Source organism: Schistocerca gregaria, chromosome 7 (genome assembly GCF_023897955.1).
Source record: "Schistocerca gregaria isolate iqSchGreg1 chromosome 7, iqSchGreg1.2, whole genome shotgun sequence".
In the NCBI taxonomy this organism is placed as follows: domain Eukaryota; kingdom Metazoa; phylum Arthropoda; class Insecta; order Orthoptera; family Acrididae; genus Schistocerca; species Schistocerca gregaria.
In genome coordinates this window covers 548,063,077-548,085,007 of record NC_064926.1, presented here as the reverse complement: position 1 = coordinate 548,085,007, position 21,931 = coordinate 548,063,077, and the positions used below count along the sequence as shown (strand labels likewise).

Below are 21,931 nucleotides of genomic sequence, written 5' to 3'. Positions count from 1 at the left end.
TTCTACAGAAGATATATCTATGATACATTTATAATCAGTGAAGGGAAAAATAAAGATGATGTCCAAGACATTCCACAAATCTTCAACAAAATACACAAGAACATTAAATTTTCCCATAAGGAGGAAACAAATTATACAATTAAGTTTATTGATCTAACCATCTGCAAGCAAGATGATAAATATGTCTTACAAATTTACAAGAAATCAACCACCACAGACATAAGCACAAATGTTTTCTCCCACCACCCTAACACACAAAAACTAGCAGCATTCCACTCAGTGATTCATAGTGCTCTAAATATCCCACTGAGTGATGAGAACCCCCAGAATGGGTAAAAGCCCACAACAACCGCCAATAGCTAAAAAAGTAGAAAAGAAAATTGACAAAGTAATCTTCAAGAACCAGGAAAATACAGTAACAAAATGCATCCCCTTCCACATTAATTATCCCAAAAATTTGCAAATACCTTCAAACGACATAAAATGTGAATTATTTTCGAAATAAACAATAAAATTTGTCTCCGGCTACCACACCATCTAAGAAACAGCCAAGATAAATTTTCATTCTCTGGCGTATATAAAATCATGTGTAGTAATGTCCAGCCCTGAACACACGAACAGTAACTTCCACGCAAGATTTAACGAATATATCAACGGCTTCTGATCATCACACAATTCTTCAGTAGCCTCCCATATAAAAGACATGGGACACCGATTAGACAGTGAAAAATATGACAAAAATGTGTCTGTATTAAGCACCATAAATCTGTATCCGTAGAAAGAAACTTGGGAAAAATCTAGTCAATGAATATGATGAAACACGCTCAACCAACTTTTCCAAAAATTTTAACAAAGTACTTAAATCATTTTATGACACAATTTCAATGCACAGCAATTTATTTCACCTCTTCATTAATTTCCCATTAAATTCAACCTACAATAAAGAAGTATGATCTGTTGTAATCTACTGTATATACAAATTCTTATATCCTACTAATTACATTGTGCACGTGTCAATATTCTGTTCAGTCAATCATGCTTCTTAAAAGTCAAGAAAAACTTTTCTTTTTATGAAATCATCTAATATAATAATTTGATCCTGCGCATATCCACTTTCTGTTCCAAACTATTCACATTTTCTTAAATAAAAGAAAAATATATTTATATATATAACCCTCTAATGTAATAATTCATGGTTAGACACTGGACTCGCATTCGGGAGGACAACGGTTCAATCCCGCGTCCGGCCATCCCGATTTAGGTTTTCCGTGATTTCCCTAAATCGCTCCAGGCATGTGCCGGGATGGTTCCTTTCAAAGGGCACCGCCGACGTCCTTCCCCGTCCTTCCCTAATCCTATAAGAACGATGACCTCGCAGTCTGGTCTCCTTTCCCAAAACCAACCAACCAACCATGTAATTATTGAACTGTGATGTACAGTAACGAATAGCCTACCTCCAGCAATTGCGTCTTTCATTTATCTTTGTACTCATTCTAAGCAAGAATATCTCTGTCACGTGTAACGTCTTTAAATGACAGTGTAAGATAATGTACAGTGGAGAGCACATTCAGCAAATAGCAGTATGCAGCCTTTTATCGACTCTACTTCCCTTGTATGTACACATTACTCTCATAAATCCAAGTCTTCTAACTTTAACGTTTCAACGTTTCCTTTCGTAAAATCACAAGTTTTTGACTAGCATGAGACGCAACAGAACAGTTGCTCTGTTACAGAGTAAAGGCGTCTGTGCTTTTCGACAACAGCATTAAACATCTAATTAAACAGGTCTCCACTTGAATATGATGGTGTGAACCACATCTGTTTTATTTCTATTTATCGACAATCGCAGTACTCACAAAACCATCCTTTACGGACGAAATATTCATTACGATTTTGACCTACCGCAGTATACATAACCTGATCTATATTATTTTTGAGCGTCAGCTGTGGTCATATCAACTTAGTACCAGTTGAAAGGTGAGAGGATTGTATCTAGAAATAGATGGGAAATGTATAAATTGCGGTCATTGACATCCAGTTCACATTTTGTATGCTGTATTCTTTATTTAACAATTGCTAGGTTAGTCTTTTGTAAAACTTGCTTATTTCAGCTGACAACAGCGTCTCTACTCCAGTATCTCGACAACGTTGCAAACACGCCAGATAGCTCCACAATTGAGAGGTTTCAATCCCATCTTCTCTAGATGACGTACCCAACGCACCATGTTCGCCCCGTAGAGGAAAGTGCACTGAAGACCCAAAGAAACTGGTACACCTACCTAAAATCGTGTAGGGCTCCCGCGAGCAGGCAGAAATGAGGCAACACGACGTGGCATGGACTCGACTAATGTCTGAAGTAGTGCTGGAGGGGACTAACACCACGAATCCTGCTGGAATGTCCATAATCCGATAGAGTACGAAGTGGCGGAAATCTCTTCTGAACAGCACGTTGCAAGGCATCTCAGATATCCTCGATAATGGTCATCTCTGGAGATTTTGGTGGCCAGAGGAAGTGTTTAAACTCAGAAGAGCGTTTATGGAGCCACTATGTAGCAATTCTGGGCGTGTGGGGTGTCGCATAGTCCTGCTGGAATTGCCTAAGTCCGTCGGAATACACAATGGACATTCATGGATCCAGGTGATCAGACAGGATGCGTAAGTAGGTGTCACCTGTCAAGAGTCGTATCTAAACGTATCAGGGGTCCCATATCACTACAACCGCACACTCCCCACACATTTACAAAGTCTCTAACAGCTTGAACAGTCCCCTGCTGACATGCAGGGTCCATGGATTCATGAGGTATTCTCCACACCCGTACACGTCCATCCGCTCGATACAATTTCAAACGAAGCTCGTCTCACCAGTCATCAACAGTCCAATGTCGGTGTTGACGGGCCCAAGGCGAGTCGTAAAGCTTTGTGTCGTGCAGTCATCAAGGGTACACGAGTGGGTCTTCAGCTACGAAAGCACGTATCGACGATGTTGAATAGTTCGCACGTTGACACTTGTTGATGACCCAGCATGGAAATCTGCAACAGTTTGCGAAAGGGATGCGTTTCTGTCACGTTGAACGATTCTCTTCAGTCGTCATTGGCATCAATCTTGCAGGATCTTTTTCCGTCCACAGCGGTGTCGGAGATTTGATGTTTTACCGGATTCATGATATTCGCGGTACACTCGTGAAATGGTCGTATGCGAAAATCCACACTTTATCGCTGCCTCGGAGATGCTGTGTCCCATCGCACGTTCAAACTCACTTAAATCTTGATAACTTGCCATTGTCGCAGCAGTAACCGATCTAACAACTGCACCAGCAACTTATTGTCTTATATAGGCATTGCCGACCGCAGCGTCGTATTCTGGATGTTTACATATCTCTGTATTTGAATACGCATGCCTTTAACAGTTTCTTTGGCCCTTCGGTACAAAACGACGTCATTTTTCGATGCGAAAGTCTTGAATAAATGCTTCATAGAGCTACTGTCCCGTCAAATTGCATTCAGTCTCGATCTATCAATGACTTATTCCATCGTGATCAACAAGAGATTTCAGTAAGTCGTTCTGGTACTTTATTTAGTTGGTCGAATTATGTCAGACAGACGTCACGAAGTCACAGAACTTCGTTATGTTACCAGCGATTATGTTGGTGTCTATGACTGAAAAACATTGGTAGCAGACGAGCGGGCAATATCAAACAGTTTCGCTATACTTTGATGACCATCTACTTTTTGTACAGTTATAATTTTTATGAAATGATAGATGAAATACCGACGATTTCTCCATTGCCTCTACCAGTGGCTAATTTCTTTATGGAGCATTTCGAAGATAAAGCGTTAAATTCAGCTCCTCTTCGGCCGTCCTGCTTCTTGAAGAAACCTTTATTAACTGGAACATGGAATTTAAGCTCTCCACTTGTTCACTGATCATATGTCTAGTATACACGCTAATATGTAGCTAAGTGCTGATATGGAGAGAGGAGATAAATCATCATTTTTGGCTGTCCCACTCGAAAGAAAATTGGATGTGTGGCTAGGGCACTCTGTTTACCGAAAACCAACACATAGTGACTTGTATCTCAGTGCAGAAAGCTATCATCGTCCAGCCCAAAAGAAAGCCGTTTTAAATACACTGACAGCTAAAGCTAAAACATGTTCGGCAAGAAGTATTTGGATTTCGTGATCTAATGTCTAAGAAACGTATTCCCAAAGAATAATTACAGCCTCTGTAACAAAATTTCTTCGGAGATATAACCAGTAAGGTAGGCAGAGTCTTGGGCAACCAACCAAGAAAATTAAAGACCTGCGCCCGGAAAAAGACAGACTCGGTCTTGGTGTTCCAGTTAGCTCCACTCAATGAGCAAATAGCTACGAAGTTCACGGCATCCTAGCTTGGGCGCCATACACTTTAGCGCGCTTGTCGCAGCCAGAAGTTAAGCGACAAAAACTGCTCCACACTGAAGAACTCGGCGAGCGCACACCATCTCAACTACTTCGCCGCCTTCGCATACTCGCAGGCAACTTTACTAGCGACAACAGCATGCTGGATATACGGCACTCGAGCTTGCCTGCCGATGCATAGAAAATACAGTTTGCAGTGATGTCTTTGACGCCCCGCTCACTGACCAAACAGTCGAAATATATCCATCGACGGGAGTCACAATATTCTCCGCCAGAACAGAGACTTCTCTGGAAGCACTGCAAGAGGAAAGAACTATCTAAGCAAGAGCAGCCCTATGAATATGGTGCTCCACACCTGGCTCTTCCAGAAGAATCAGGCGTCCGCCCACCGCAGGGAATATCTGCTAGTCTCACAAAAAAATTTGTAGCCGAAGTTCGGCAGTGTCGAGAGCCGCCAGAAATCAGTAGAGACGGCGACTCATTTCAAAGCCGACAGCCTTCGACTCTTCATTACACAGAACTCTACCAACCTATAATTTCTCATTGATACAGGAGCTGATCTCTCACTTTATCCTTCTTCTCGTCTTCCACGGCGGAAAACCGATAACAATTACCTGTATAATGCGAATGCGTCTCCCTTCAAGACTTACGGCTACTTTAACTTACTTGAATCTTCGACGGGAATTCATATGGAAATTCATTTTTGCTGACGTGCTCCACTCGATTGTTGTAGCAGTCTCTTCACACACTCCTCCCAAGTCACCGCAATCGATACCTGCTTGATTTACAATACAGTGGTCTATTCACGGGTACCTATGCCATACCAATCATCAAATTGAATTGCAGGTGACGCACCATACAATTTTCTCGTTCGATGAAGACAGCTGTCCATCTATTACCACATCACATCATTACCACAGCACGACCGCCAGTTCACACATGTTCTCGTTCGTCTTCTGCATCCACCACAAGGAAAGAGTTCTCTTTCAAGCTAGCACAAAGGGATATGTCATCCTTCAAACAATAGCTTGGCCTCTACTCCATATTGTCCAAGAAGAACAGCGGGTCGCGCCCCTGTGAGAACTATATCAGCTTAACAGCAGAACGGTACCTGATAGTTATCCCGTGCCACATAGTGAAGACTTAGCTAGACATAGTCAAGTTTTCTCCATGATCAGCTTCGTCCATGCTTTTTATCATTTCCTATCTGCACTGAAGAATGTGCCCAAAACCGCTGGTTGCACTGCCGTCGTACTTTATGAATTTGTGTGAGTGCCGTTCAGATTGTGCGACGCCAGCCTGACTATCCAGTCTTTCCCGGATGAAGTACCTAGGCACTTAAAGACTTCTGTTACACCTATGTTAACGAACTGCTTGTAATGTCGTTCAGCAAGGCAGGGCGTATAGCATTCCTTCAGCAGATGTTAATTAAACTACAAGGAGATGATTCAGGGATTAACCCGCAAAAATGTGTCTTCGAAGAGACGGAAGTGAACATCTTAGAGTACCTTATCAATGTGCGAGAAACCCTGTCGCCACAAGACAGAGTGGGAGCTATTTCTCAGTTTCTCCAGCTTACTACAAGACGAGAATTACGCCGTCTCTTGGGCTCGACAAACTTTAATCAAGATTTTGCGCGCAACGGTGCATTGTCGACTGCACACTTCAGTGAAATGCTAAAAGGGTCGCATACACCTGGAGACACACTGCAGTGGACTGATGAGGAGACAGCATCCTTGGCCAGGGTGAACACTGTCCCTGCTACAACTCTCACAGTTATGGTGGTCGCATCATGAGTTGCAACTGGAGCTGTTTTACGACAACTTGTGTAACAAGACTTGCAACCTCTACATCTACATCTACCTACATCCACATGGATACTCTGCAAATCACATTCAAGTGCCTGGCAGAGGGTTTATCGAACCACCTTCAAATTTCTCTATTATTCCAATTCATATAGCGCGCGGAAGGAATGAACACCTATATCTTTTCGGATGAACTCTCATTTCCCTTATTTTATCGTGGTGACCGTTCCTCCCTATGTAGGTCGGCGTCAACAAAATATTTTCGCATTCGAAGGAGAAAGTTGGTGACTGGAATTCCTGAGGAGATTCCGTCGCAACCAAAAACGCCCTTCTTTTAATGATTTCCAGCCCAAATTCTGTATCATTTCTGTGACACTCTCTCCCATATTTTGCGACAATACAAAACGTGCTGCCTTTCTTTGAACTTTTTCGACGTACTCCGTCAGTCCTATCTGGTAAGGATCCCACACCGCGCAGCATTATTCTAAAAGAGGACGGACAGGCGTAGTGTAAGCAGTTTCCTTAGTAGGTCTGTTACATTTTCTAAGTGTCCTACCAAGAAAACGCAGTCTTTGGTTAACCTTCCCCACAATATTTTCTGTGTGTTCCTTCCAATTTAAGTTGTTCGTAACTGTAATACCTCGTTTATTTAGTTGAATTTACGGCTTTTAGATTAGACTGATTTATAATGTAACCGAAGTTTAACGAGTTCCTTTTAGCACTCATGTGGATGACCTCACACTTTTCGTTTTTTAGGGTCAACTGCCGCTTTTTGCACCATTCAGATATCTTTTCTAAATCGTTTTGCAGTTTGTTTTGATCTTCTGATGACTTTATTAGTCGATAAATGACAGTGTCATCTGCAAACAACCGAAGACGGCTGCTCGGATTGTCTCCAAAATCGATAACATAGATAAAGAACAGCAAGGGGCCTATAACACTACCCTGGGGAACGCCAGATACCACTTATGTTTTACTGGATGACTTTCCGTCGATTACGACGAACTGTGACCTCTCTGACAGGAAATTACAAATCCAGTCACAGAATTGAGACGATATTCCATAAGCACGTAATTTCACTACGAGCCGCTTGTGTGGTACAGTGTCAAAAGCCTTCCGGAAATCCAGAAATACAGAATCGATCTGTACAGAAGCGATCTGAAATCCTTTGTCACTAGAACTCAACACTTCATGTGAAGAAAGAGCTAGTTGTGTTTCGTAGGAACGATGTTTTCTGAACCCATGTTGACTGTGTGTCAACAGACCGTTTTCTTCGAAGTAATTCTCTCTCTAGCTTCCTTCAGGAAAATATTTTCACCTTTGCCAGCTAATTGGTCAGCGTATTACTGCAAGCTCAATGTAGCATATGCCTCAGTCAAAACGTTTAGGCACATTCGTGAAGGTTGACATTTTCTGCTTCTCACAGCCTGAAAGCCAACCTGTTCACTTTCCATCATAGCAACATAAGGTATGTGTGGCGTTCTCCAAAGAATGGTATCTCACAACAGCACCAAAATCTAAAGACATCGTCAGACACAAGGCACGAATGAGAGACGTGGTGTCTCACAACAGCACCAAAATCTAAAGACATCGTCAGACACAAGACACGAATGAGAGACATCGATGAAGACACACACTCAAGAGGTTCCATACGCCGCCGCTATTGGTTGTTTACTAAATCAGAGCACAGAGAGCAGCATCAACATAGCTCAGAGCTTTTTACCACATTTTAAGGTTAAATGTACGTTGATGTGTGACTGTCCTTCAGTACTATTCAAGTAAACAGAATTCAGGTACTCTCCGACAGTCTTTTCTTTTTCTTCCTTTTGCTTCTGCCGTTTGTTCCGCGGATATGCAGGGTCGGCATGGTTAATCGGATGTGGCAATGTTAGTTGAACGGGTTGCCGGATGCCCTTCCTGGCGCCACCCCGTTTTCTGTGCGTTAACATCCTGCGTTCAGATTTTCGTCCCATAGAATGTCATTCAAGAGCCTCCCCACCACCATACAATGATCCGTGCATGGTACCGGCGCACCAGGACGAAACATTCGATGCTGACTGCAAAGGTTCTTCATAACGATAAGCTAGCCTTTATCCCAGCTGAGAGCTGCACTACTACAGAGACAACCGCTAACTCTCCGAGACACTGCTTATCACGGGAATGCACACTCGCAGTCTTCCCTAGCCACAGACCGTGTCTCCAAGTAAACCTCAAATCAGAACTCGTGTTAGGCGTCGCATAAAAAAATGGTTCAAATGGCTCTGAGCACTATGGGACTTAACATCTATGGTCATCAGTCCCCTAGAACTTAGAACTACTTAAACCTAACTAACCTAAGGACATCACACACGTCCATGCCCGAGGCAGGATTCGAACCTGCGACCGTAGCAGTCGCGCGGCTCCGGACTGAGCGCCCTGAGCGCCTAGAACCGCTAGACCACCGCGGCCGACAGGCGTCGCATATCTTTCAGTCCCAAATCTCGTTCATGCTTGGAGGGCGAAAGGTAGGGTGTTGTGGTGTGTGTGTGTGGGGGGGGGGGGGGGGGGGAATGAAGACAGTGAATCCTTTTGTCAAATTTTAAGCGTGCAGACTAAACATTGTGATTCTCCAAGCTGCGTCTGAAATACAAATAAATAACGGATATTGTTACTTTTTGCCGTCTCACAACTGACAGTGTAATGAGTGCTGCCGACAGGAGATGTCAAATTCACTCTATATTTTTGTATTTCCAGAAGGCTTTCGAGATCTATCCTCCGAAGCGCCTTCTAATCCAATTACAAGCCCATGGAGTATCGCCTCAGTTGTGTGACTGGATTCGTGATTTCCTGTCAAAAAGGTCATAGTTCGCAATAACTGATGGAAAATAATCGAGTAAACAAATGTAATATTTGGCGTTCCACAAAAAAGTGTCATAGGCCCTTTGCTGTTCCTTTTACACATAAACGACATACGAGACAACCTGAAAAACCCTCTTAGATTTTTGGCAGATGATGCAGTCATTTACTGTCTTGTTAAATCATCAGATGATCAATACGAGTTGATAAATGATTTAGACAAGATATGTGTACGGTGTGAAAAGTGGAGTTTGACTCTAAATAATGAAAAGAGTTAGGTTATCGACATAATTACGGTTGCCCGTAAAATCACACAAGCCTCTAAAGTAAACTAAATGCTTACGGGTTACAGTTACAGAAAACTGAAGTGAGAACGATCACGTAGATGATGTTGTGAGTGAAGAAAACAAAAGACTACGGTTTACTGGCGCACCACTCAGAGAGCGCATCACGTCTGCCGCACTGGCTGCCTACACTACGCTTGTCAGCCTCTTATGGAATACTACTGTGTGGTCTGCGAGCCGCACCAGGGGGAACTGACGGACGACATCGGAAAAGTCCAAAGAAGGGCAGCTCGTTTTTTATCATCGCGAAGTACTGGAGAGAATGCCTCGGATATGATAAGCGAATTGGGGTGGCAATCATTAAAACAAAAGGAGTCCGTCACTGCGGTAGATTCCTCTCATGAAATTATGATCACAACTTTCTCATCCGATTAAGAAAATATTCTGTCAGCGCCCACTTACATACGAAGAAATGATCATCACGGTAAAATAAGACAAATCAGAGTTCATACAGCTAGATTTAAGAGAGGTGATAGTGAAAGAGATGATGACGATTTATCGTGGAGGGCGCTAATCAGCAAGGTCATCAGCGCCCTTCAATTAATGATATAGCGAGGAATGTTGTGAAAATCTATGGAAATGGATCAATAAAACGGAAAACCAAGTCTCATCTCCCACAAGAATCGTAAGGAAACCCCAAAAACGTGAGCTTTAGTAAAGCCCGTAATAAAATTGCAAAGAGACAAGCACAATAACTAGATAAAATCATGGATCAAATACCTGCAAAGACACGGTTAAAAAAGTGGCAAATAACCGCAGCTGTGTGACTGCTTATAAATAATAAGTGACGAAGCCACTCTGTGACACTTCAAGATGTCACACGAAATATTTTCGAAAGAATTGCGGACACCACACGAAGTCTTAAAACACGAACAGCACTTGCCACGTTATCAATTAAAATAAAGAGCAGATCATGTGGGTGACCCAATTCACCTCTCGGGTAGCCATACAAAACACATGCAGTTAAAATATGTCGCACTGACAGTTGTGTCCCGCATCTCTGACATACTGAGGAAGCCCTGTGTCAATGGACAATGTCGCACGCTACGCCGTGTAAGGGCTACTTCTTCATCAAGCTTCTTGGCAGATTAAAACTGTCTGCCAGACCGAGACTCGAACTCGGAACCTTTGCCTTTCACGTGCAAGTGCTCTACCATCTGCCCCGAGTTCGAGTCTAGATACGGGAATACAGCTTTAATCTGCGAGGAAGTTTCTATCAGCGCACTCTCCGCTCCAGAGTGAAAATGTCATTCTGAAAACATCCCTCAGGCTGTGGCTAAGCCATGTCTTCGCAATATCCTTTCTTTCAGCAGTGCTAGTTCTGCAAGGTTCGCAGGAGAGCTTCTGTAAAGCCTGGAAGGTAGGAGACGAGGTTTTTGCCAGAAGTAAAGCTGTGACGACGGGGCGTGAGTCGTGTTTGGGTAGCTCAGATGGTAGAGCACTTGCCCGCGATAGGCAAATGTCCCGAGTTCGAGTCTCGGTCCACCACACAGTTTTAATCTGCCAGGAAGTCTCATACCAGCGCACACTCCGCTGCAGAGAGAAAATTTCATTCTGGGCTACTTCTTCAGATGGTCGTGGGCGGAAGGAGGTAAACGACTATCGCACTGAAGTTTTCATGGATCGCAGATTATTATTCCTCGAATCCAGCCCCTAGGCCTCCCACCAACACACGACGTTCCTGGTCACAAATGAAGTGACAGCCTGCAGGGGGAATGGACTGGGAGTAAAACGAGGAAGGCAGCAAGCCTCCCTAGGAGGCGGATCAGCGGGTTCCTTTCCCCGAGTCGCTATGTGCCCTGGAACACAGCACAAAATGATCTCCTTGATTCGCCCCTAAGAGAGAAATAGCCTGAAGCTGGTTCGATCAACATTCTGTCATGCACTTAATTGTGAATTGCAGAGTCATCATGTAAATGTACACTACTGGCCATTAAAATTGCTACACCACGAAGATGACGTGCTACAGACGCGAAATTTAACCTACAGGAAGACGATGGTATGATATGCAAATGATTAGCTTTTCAGAGTATCTACACATGGTTGGCGCCGCTGGCGACACCTACAACGTGCTGACATGAGGCAAGTTACCAACCGATTTCTCATACACAAACAGCAGTTGACCGGCGATTCCTGGTGAAACGTTGTTGTGATGCCTCGTGTAAGGAGGAGAAATGCGTACCATCGCGTTTCCGACGTTGGTAAAGGTCGGATTGTAGCCTATCGCGATTGCGGTTTATCGTAACGCGACATTGCTGCTCGCGTATTCGAGATCCAATGACTGTTAGCAGAATATGGAATCGGTGGTTTCAGGAGGGTAATACGGAACGCCGTGCTGGATCCCAACGGCCTCGTATCACTAGCAGTCGGGATGACAGGCATCTTATCCGCATGGTTGAAAAGGATCGTGCAGCCACGTCTCGATCCCTGAGTCAACAGATGGGGACGTTTGTAAGACAACAACCAACTGCACGAACAGTTCGACGACGTTTGCAGCAGCACGGACTATCAGCTCGGAGACTATGGCTGCGGTTACCCTTGACGTGGCATCACAGACAGGAGTGTCTGCGATGGTGTACTCGACGACGAACGTGGGTGCACGAATGGCAAAACGACATTTTTTCGGATGAATTCAGGTTCTGTATACAGCATCACGATGGTCGCATCCGTCTTTGGTGACATCGCGGTGAAGGCACATTGGAAGCGTGTATTCGGCATCGCCATACTGGCATATCACCTGGCGTGATGGTATGGGGTGCCATTGCTTACACGTCTCGGTCACCTCTTTTTCGCATTGACGGCACTTTGAACAGTGGACGTTACATTTCAGATGTGTTAAGACCCGCGGCTCCACCCTTCATTCGATCCCTGCGAAACCCTACATTTCAGCAGGATAATGCACGACCGCATGTTGCAGGTCCTGTACGGGCCTTTCTGCATACAGAAAATGTTCGACTGCTGCCCTGGCCAGCACATTCTCCAGATGTCTCACCAACTGGAAACGTCTGGTCAATGGTGGCCGAGAAACTGGCTCGTCACAATACGCCAGTCACTACTCTTGATGAACCGTGGTATCGTGTTGAAGCTGCATGATCAGCTGTACCTGTACACGCCATCCAAGCTCTGTTTGACTCAATGCCCAGGCATATGAATGCCCTTATTAGGGCCAGAGGTGGTTGTTCTGGGTACTGATTTCTCAAGATCTATGCAACCAAATTGCGTGTAAATGTAATCACAAGTCAGTGCTAGTATACTATATTTGTCCAATGAATATCCGTTTATCATCTGCATTACTTTGTGGTGTACCAATTATAATGGGCAGCAGTGTAGATTACGCACTGTAATGACTCGCTTATAGTCTGTTGAACAAATAAATTGTTATTTACGGGCGGCAAAATTATATGACAACACGAGAGAGAGCCGTTCGTCGCTGCAGACGACTTACGCAGGTCCCTGCTGCCGTAGAGGATGTCGGCCGCGTCGTCGGCGCGGGCGTCGGCGTCCGCCAATGCGACGCCGGCCAGCGCCGCCACCAGCACCTCGGCGTCCGGCCCTCCCACGCTGCCCAGGGCTGCCACCCGCGACCCTGCACCGCCACAGTTAGCTCTGTGCTGTGCTGCACCCGTGACACTCATAACAAAGTATGTGATAATATCATAGGAGAAAATGTTACTGACTCCACGGAAACAACCACCTGGTCGCTGTGGAGTGCTGTAGGTGGCGTAGAACTAATACCGGGCGTTCACTTAATCCTTCACCGCCGCTGTACGTCGTGGCAGTGAAGCGGTGTGCAGTCTGTGTGTGCCGGTTTGTTGTAATGATGCAGCGCGGTTAGATTGGCCCGCTGGACACGTGGCGGAATGGCAGACAGGAGTTCTGGTGCTCGCATGTCTCTATAGCCGCACCGTGCATGAAGTTGCCCGACTCTTTGCTACATCAATGTGGACGGTCTAACGTGTGTACAAGATACAGCGTACCATTCACAGCTTTGTAACACGGCGTAAGAACAGTTTCCGAGCGAATATTGCGATGGAAACTGCTTGCAACGGAGCAGGCCGCGGTGGCCGAGTGGTTTTAGGCGCTTCATTCCGGAACCGCGCGGCTGATACGGTCGCAGGTTAGAATCCTTCCTCGGGCATGGATGTGTGTGATGTCCTTAGGTTAGTTAGGTTTAAGTAGGTCTATGTTCTAGGGGACTGATGACCACAGCAATTGAATCCCATAGTGCTCAGACCCATTTGAGCCATTTTTTTTGTTTGTTTTTTGCCACACACGACCAGAATCTCTTTGGGTTTTCTACCATGTTTTTGGACAGTATTTCATTGTGGAAACTATTCAAAGCATCTCGCATTGACGTCCGCACTAAATTTCGAGCTTCCGTGAAACTTAGCCAGTCTTGGGGATTTTGCGTTCTTCAGAATTTGGTATGTTTTTCTCGTTGCTTCTGCAACTGTGTTCTGGCGTGTTTTGTGTACCATGGTGGATCAGTCCCGTCTCTTATTAACTTATGCGATATGAATCTATCTACTGCTGTCGATACTGTATCTTTGAATTTGGGCCATATCTGGTCAACACTTACATAAGTAGCTTGGAAGGAATTCTTCTGTCAAGTAGATACAAGTAATTGCTTAAACAAAATTAAATGACAATTCGTTGTCATTTAACATGAGTGCACTTACACAAGAACACTAGCTCATTTGTTTCTGAATAAATCTTTATTTGTAATCATTGTGCATGGTCTGAGTGACACCAGATGTTTATAACATTTCTCTTATTTAAATATTGTTGTAATATATTAGTATAGAGTGGCAAAATAGTCAAGAAGAGGCAAATCAGAGATTAAGAAGGATGTAGTTTTGGTCAGGATGGCCTCCGGCCAATGGAAAAGAAGTCAGTAGCGGAACACCATGCGAGGCAAGTGGAGACTGGGACTTCTCGAGTGAAGAGCTCAAGGGGCCCATTCTAGATGCTTTGTGCCAACTGCTGGAAAGAGGCAGACCTGCCGGATCGAGACTCGAACCAGAGGCCTTTGCCCTTTGCGGGTAAGTACTCTGCCGACTTGTTTTGTTTTTTTATGTTACATTACAGGAAAAAACGGACACAGTCAGTATCAAACTGGGTAGAGACAAGGTGTGTGTGTGTGTGTGTGTGTGTGTGTGTGTGTGTGTGTGTGTGTGTGTGTGTGTGTACGTGTGTGTGTGTGTGTGTGTGTCGGGGCTTATGGGCGCTCAACGTCGAGGTCTTCAGCGCCCTGACACACATCAAAGGGAACGAATGTGGACAGACCTAATAAAACTGAAACACACACTCAAAGAAGGCAGTAAAAGAAGGAAAACGCTACATAAGAAAGTAGAACGTAAGGTAAGGGACAACGTAGCAACAAGAATGCCACAGTAAATTGTCATCGGCTGGCCACTTACATAAAATATGGGCGGGCTTGTCACACAGTGAGCAAATTAAGATCCTCTCCCTAAAATCTTTGTAAAAACATTTGACATGGCTCAGAACTTTAAAACTTTAACCACATTCGTCCGAGTGTTGCCTAAAAGAGATGGCAGGTCCGCTGGCAAGTTAGCCGCGGCCCACTGGTCATAACCTAAAACAAAACGTGGCGCACAGTGACCTGGACGCCGCAAGCACCACACATTGGAGGGTCCTCTCGCCGGAGCAGGAAGCCATGCGTCATAGGGCTGTGGCCTATCCGAAGCCGAGAGAGAACCCCGTCCCATCGATGGGGCTGAAAGGAAGTACACCACACACGCGTTGTGCTTATTGTCAGTCACTTCCAGCCACTCATCCTCCCACCGACGCATGACTCGTGAGCTCAACAGCGAGGTGAGTGCGTGCAGGGGTATAGCACATTGAGATACTTGTGGGGCGAGACACGCCTCCTTGGCTGCGAGATCTGCCCTTTCATTCCCAGCAATGCCGAAAGTCCCCGGAACCCAGCAGAAAGCCACCACCTTCCCCAGTCGCTTTAGGAGGAGAAGGGCATCCTGGATGGTCTGGACTATTTTATCTGCTGCATACAAACTTTGCAAAGAGTGAAGGGCACTTAGTGAATCGGAACAGACAAGAAATTTAGGACAGGAAGAATGTCTCGTCTGATTCAGTGCCCGCAAGATCGCAGACAATTCTGCATCAAAGACAGTAAAAGTCTGAAGGCGTCGGACCTTAAGGACACGATCCGGATAAACAACAGAACAACCAATGTAATCCCCTTGTTTCGACCCATCCGTAAAAACAGCTACATAGTCGTGGTGCTCAGATAAAATGGAAGAAAATTCGGCATTAAAACGGTGGCAGGAGTGCCATCTCTCTTGTACTGCAATAAATCTAAAATCACTCCGGCGCTATTCAGTAACCAGGGTGACAGGCGGTTAAAACCCCGGCTGTGGGGTTGAACAGACTCCACACCGAGGGACTCTAGCACACGTTGCACACGGATGCCAAACGGCTACGTAGCCTGGGGACGGCGGGAAAAAAGGCGGTCCAGAGGTGGATGGGCAACAAGATGGTGAGCAGGCGAGGTGGGAGCTGCAAGAATCTTACAAGTCTGGCGCACCATCAGGAGCTGCGCCAGATGGTAAGTGGCGGTTCCCCAGCCTCAGCACAGAGGCTGGGTATGGGACCGGTCCGATAAGCACCCGTGGCCAGTCGAATCCCAGCATGGTGAACAGCGTCAAGGATCTGCAAATAAGACGGCCTCGCTGACCCATACACTGTGCACCCATAGTCCAGCCGTGAACACACAAAGCTCGATAAAACTGAAGGAGACGCGCCCTCTCCGCTCCCCAGGACCTGTGGCTGAGGCACTTGAGGATGATCAGTGCCTTCAGGGTTCTGGCTTTCAAGTCGCGAAGGTGTGAAGCCATGACAATCTAAAGTCAAAAATGAGGCCCAAAAATCACACTGTGTCTCTAAAATGTAGGACAGTGTACCCTATATGCAAGGCAGGCAAAGTAAAAAGACGACGAGAACGATTAAAACGAACGCAAACACACTTATCGGCAGAAAACAGAAGACGCGTCTTTGCAGCCCACTCCTCTAACCGCCGCACTGTTAGCTGCAACTGACGGCTCACGGTTGCAACACTGGAGGAGGAACAGAAAACAGCAAAGTCGTCCACAAATAAGGAGAACTGTACTGGACTCCTCACTGTAGACGTTATACTGTTGATGGCTATGGCAAAGAGGGTAACGCTTAAAACGGTGCCCTGGGGGACACGGTTCTCTTGCTCAAAGCGATCAGACAGTGTGTTACCAACGCGGGTCAGAAAAAACCGCTGAGACAGGAAAGACCGAATGAAAATGGGGAGGCGGCCACGAAAGCCCCATTGATGTAGTTGTGTCTCCAAGTAGTATCATATGCCTTACTGATATCAAAGAAAAAAAAACGATACAGTGATGCTGACGGAGGAAAGCTTGCTGAATAGCCGCTTCTAGGAGGGTCAGGTTGTCGACCATGGACCGAAATTTTGGAATCCACGCTGAGAGCGGTGGATTAAAACTGAAGAAATTGCAAAAAGGTGGGAATTTAAGGAGATGGGACCTGGATAAACTGAAAGAGTTTCAGGGAGAGCATAAGGGAACAATTGACAGAAATGGAAGAAAGAAATATAGTAGAAGACGAATGGGTTGCTCTGAGGGATGAAGTAGTGAAGGCAGCAGAGGACCAAGGAGGTAAAAACACGAGGGCTAGTAGAAATCCTTGGATAACAGAAGAAATATTGAATTTAATTGATGAAAGGGGAAAATATAAAAATGCAGTAAATGAAGCAGGCAAAAAAGAATACAAACGTCTCAAAAATGAGATCGACAGGAAGTGCAAAATGGATAAGCAGGCATGGCTAGAAGACAAATCTAAGGATGTGGAGGCTTATCTCACTAGGGGTAAGATAGATACAGCCTACAGGAAAATTAAAGATACCTTTGGAGAAAAGATAGCCACTTGTATGAATATCAAGAGCTCAGATGGAAACCCGGTTCTAAGCAAAGAGGGAAAAGCAGAAAGGCGGAAGGAGCATATAGAGGGTCTATACAAGGGCGATGTACTTGAGGACAATATTATGGAAATGGAAGAGGATGTAGATGAAGATGGAATGGGAGATACGATACTGCGTGAAGAGTTTGACAGAGCACTGAAAGACCTGAGTCGAAACAAGGCCACCGGAGTAGACAACATGCCATTAGAACTACTGATGGCCTTGGGAGAGCCAGTCCTGATGTACGAGACAGGCGAAATACCCTCAGACTTCAAGAAGAATATAATAATTCCAATCCCAAAGAAAGCAGGTGTTAACAGATGTGAAAATTACCGAACTATCAGTTTCATAAGTCACAGCTACAAAATACTAACACGAATTATTTACAGACGAATGGAAAAACTGATAGAAGCCGACCTCGGGGACGATCAGTTCTGTAGAAATGTTGGAACACGTGAGGCAATATTGACCTTACGACTTATCTTAGAAGAAAGATTAAGGAAAGGCAAACCTACGTTTCTAGCATTTGTAGACTTACAGAAAGCTTTTGACAATGTTGACTGGAATACTCTCTTTCAAATTCTAAAGGTGGCAGGTGTAAAACACAGGGAGCGAAAGGCTATTTACAATTTGTACAGAAATCAGATGGCTGTTATAAGAGTCGAGGGGTACGAAAGGGAAGCAGTGGTTGGGAAAGGAGTGAGACAGGGTTGTAGCCTCTCCCCGGTTTTATTTAATCTGTATATTGAGCAAGCAGTAAAGGAAACAAAAGAAAAATTCGGAGTAGGTATTAAAATCCATGGAGAAGAAATAAAAACTTTGAGGTTCGCCGATGACATCGTAATTCTGTCAGAGACAGTAAAGGACTTGGAAGAGCAGTTAAATGGAATGGACAGTGTCTTGAAAAGAGGATATGAGATGAACACCAACAAAAGCAAAACAAGGATAATGGAATGTAGTCGAATTAAGTAGGGTGATGCTGAGGGTATACCATTCATTCATTCACGCGATCAGGCCCAGAGGACCGCGCGCCACCGCAGTCAGAGCTCTCCATCCGTCTCTGTCTTCTGCTATCTGTCTCCAGTTTTCCGTGACTCCCAGCTGCAACAGGTCTTCTCTCACTCCATCGATCCACCTCTTTCTAGGTCTTCCCACTGGTCTGCTGCCTGACGGGATCCAGTCCATTGTGATTTTGGGCCATCTTGTTGCCTCCATTCTAATAACATGTCCAGCCCATTGCAGTCTTTTGCTTCTCATCACTCCCAAAATGTTAGGCTCCTTGTACAGCTCTTCTAATTCAGTGTTATGGCGTCTTCTCCATTCTCCAGTAGTCTGATCTCTGACTGGTCAAAATATTTTCCTGAGGACTTTCCTTTCAAATGTTAGCAGTCGCTTAAGGTTTTGTTTTCGAGTGCTGCAACTTTGAGAACCATAAAGTACTACTGGCATTATAAATGTCTTATACAACCGTAGCTTTAGTTGTTGAGAGACACTTCTACATTTTAATATAGGGTCTAGAGAGTGATAGTATCTGTTTCCCGCCTACAGTCGTGCTTTTATCTCTGCTTCAGCTGATGTTACTTCTGTAAAAAATGATCCAAGGTATTTGAACTCTTTCACATGTTTATACCTGGTGTTGTTCACAATTAAATCTTGAGAGTTCTGGATCTTTCTTCCTATGGCCATATACTGTCTTTTCAGAGCTAATTTGTAGACCGATCCTAGCTGCCAATAACTCCAAGGTCTGGATACTTGTCTTCAGATCTTCTTGTGTGCATGCTAATAGTGCAATGTCGTCTACATAGGCCAGATATGTAATGTGTTCATTACCAATTTGAAAGCCCTTGATGTTTTCTTTCTTGAAATCCCGCATTACCTTCTCAAGTGCCAGGTTGAAGAGGACAGGTGATAGCCCATCTCCTTGGCGTAATCCTGTTACAACTTGAAAGCTCTCTGTCATTTGATTGCCTACCTTAACCTTAAGTTTTGTGTCATTTAGGCATACCTCTACCAGTTTGACCAACTTCTTTGGTATACCAAACTCTGTCATAGTTCTAATCAGGCTAGGTCTATGTATACTGTCGTAAGCCTTCTTGAAGTCTACAAACAGGAGATGTATCTCTCGTCCGTATTCGTCTGGTCCGTGGTTGATCGCCCTGCCTGGAAACCTCCTTGGTATTCTCCAATTATGTCTGTTGCTAGAGGTTTTATTCGTTCTAATAGGCAGTTGGAGAAGATCTTATAACAGGTGTTGAGTAGCGCTATGCCCCTGTAGTTGTCACATACGGATTTGTCTTTCTTTTTATATATGGGGCATATCACAGCTACCTTCCATTCCTCTGGTATTTCATGTTTTACCCAAATTTGCTCGATTAGTTTGAGGATTTTGAAACAGAGGATTTCGTCTCCAGCCTTGAGAAGTTCAGCAGGAATAACGTCCTCACCTGGACTTTTACCATTCTTAAGGTTTTTAATCTGGTTCCTTATCTCTTCAATGGTGGGTGGAGGATATTCTGGGTCTACTGTTACTGGTTCATCAAACTCAAGTAGTTCGGTTGGTTCATCAGAGTTTAGTAATTCTCCAAAGTATTCCATCCATCTTCTTCCAATTTTTTGATCTTCTGTTAACATTCTTCCATTGGCATCTTTTATGAATCTGTGTTGATGGTATGTCCCTCCTTTAAAACTTTTCACTTTTCTATAAAGTTCTTTATACCGAAAGTCTTGTTCAGCTTCCTCCATGATACTTTTTACTGCTTTCCTCAATGTGGCTTGGGTCTGCCGTCGTGTTTCTTCAAACTTCGATTTTTCTTCTTCTTGCATATTGCTTTGTATCCACAGTAGTTTGGCACGTTGTCTCTTCCTGATAGCTCCCTCACACTCCTCATTGAACCACAGTCTTTTTCCCCTAGTCCCAACCTTCTAAGGGGGCGGGGCCTCGCTACCACTTCATGCCGAAGTCGAAAAATATGACTTTTCCAAAGCAATCGACCAGACAAGTGCAACATAGACCACTTTACTGAAAATGTCGGAATCTAAGATTCGTACTTTGTGAAGAAGGCTAAAGGTACGGCATTGGTATTCACGAGTTGCCCCTTGAATTGGAGCGTTCACCTACCGCCAGTTGAGTGCAGCCATTTTCATTGGGCAGCTATCCACAGTAATCCCAAACTATCCCTGGCGAGCAACCACCGTTGCCCATGGAATGACAGTTTGATGAAAACCCCACAGTGGTAACAGGATACATATCCTTTCATTAATGTGGACCCAGAGAGAGAACAAAAAGAATCCCAACATGTCCTTTAGCAAGGACATGTCATCGATCCATGAACCATGGACCTTCCCATTGGTGGGGAGGCTTGCGAGCCTCAGCGTTGCAGATAGCTGTACCGTAGGTGCAACCACAATGAAAGGCTATCTGCTGAAAGGCCAGACAAATATGTTCTTGAAGAGAAGCATCAGCCTTTTCAGTAGTTGCAGGGGAAACAGTCTGGATGACTGACTGAACTGGCCTTGTAACATTAACCAAAACGGCCTTGCTGTGCTGGTACTGCGAACAGCTGAAAGCAAGGGGAAACTACAGCAGTAATTTCTCCCGAGGGCTGCAGCTTTACTGAATGGTTAAATGATGGCGCCCTCTTGGGTAAAATATTCCGGAGGTAAAATAGTCCTTTATTCGGATCTCCAGCCGGGAATTACTCAGGAGGTCGTTGTTATCAGGAGAAACAAAACGCGTTCAACTGATCGGAGCGTGGAATGTCAGATCCCTTAATCGGGCAGGTGGGTGATATCAACAAAAACATAGTGAGAATAACGGAATGTAGTCGAATTAAATCAGGTGATGCTGAGGGAATTAGATTAGGAAATGAAACACTTAAAGTAGTAGATGAGTTTTACTATTTGAGCAGCAAAATAATTGACAATGGCCGAAGTAGAGAGGATATAAAACGTAGGCCGGCGAAGGCAAGGAAAGCGTTTCTGATGAAGAGAAATTTGTTAACATCGAGTATAGATTTAAGTGTCGGAAGTCTTTTCTGAAAGTATTTGTATGGAATGTAGCCATGTATGGAAGTGAAACATGGACGATAAATAGTTTAGACAGGAAGAGAATATAAACTTTTGAAATGTGGTGATACAGAAGAATACTGAAAATTAGATGGGTAGATCATGTAACTAGTGAGGAGATACTGAATAGAATTGGGGAGAAGAGGAATTTGTGGCACAACTTGACTAGACAAAGGGATCGGTTGGTAGGACACGTTCTGAGGTATCAAGAGATCACCAATTTAGTACTGGAGGGAATCATGGAGGGTAAAAATCGTAGAGGGAGAACAAATGCTGAATACACTAAGCAGATTCAGAAGGATGTATGTTCCAGTAGTTACTCGGAGATGAAGAAGCTTGCACAGGATAGAGTAGCATGGAGAGCTGAAGACCACAACAACAACACTCTGATGTAGCAGTACCATGATAACATCCATATGCGTTGGTATGGAGATGGTTTCTCCCAATATCTTCCAAACACGAAACTGAACATCAGTAAAGTAAATCAGAGGTTCAAGGGA

At 44.5% G+C, this 21,931-nt stretch overlaps 1 protein-coding gene across 1 annotated transcript in view; it reads right to left on the bottom strand.

Annotated features, from left to right (window-relative positions):
- LOC126282473 (uncharacterized) overlaps positions 1-21,931 on the bottom strand; it is a 293,068-nt gene that overhangs the window by 44,801 nt on the left and 226,336 nt on the right. The window contains exon 9 of the mRNA XM_049982129.1: positions 12,828-12,968. Within this exon, the coding sequence (XP_049838086.1) occupies positions 12,828-12,968 (141 nt within the window). The remainder of the gene's footprint in view (positions 1-12,827; positions 12,969-21,931) is intronic.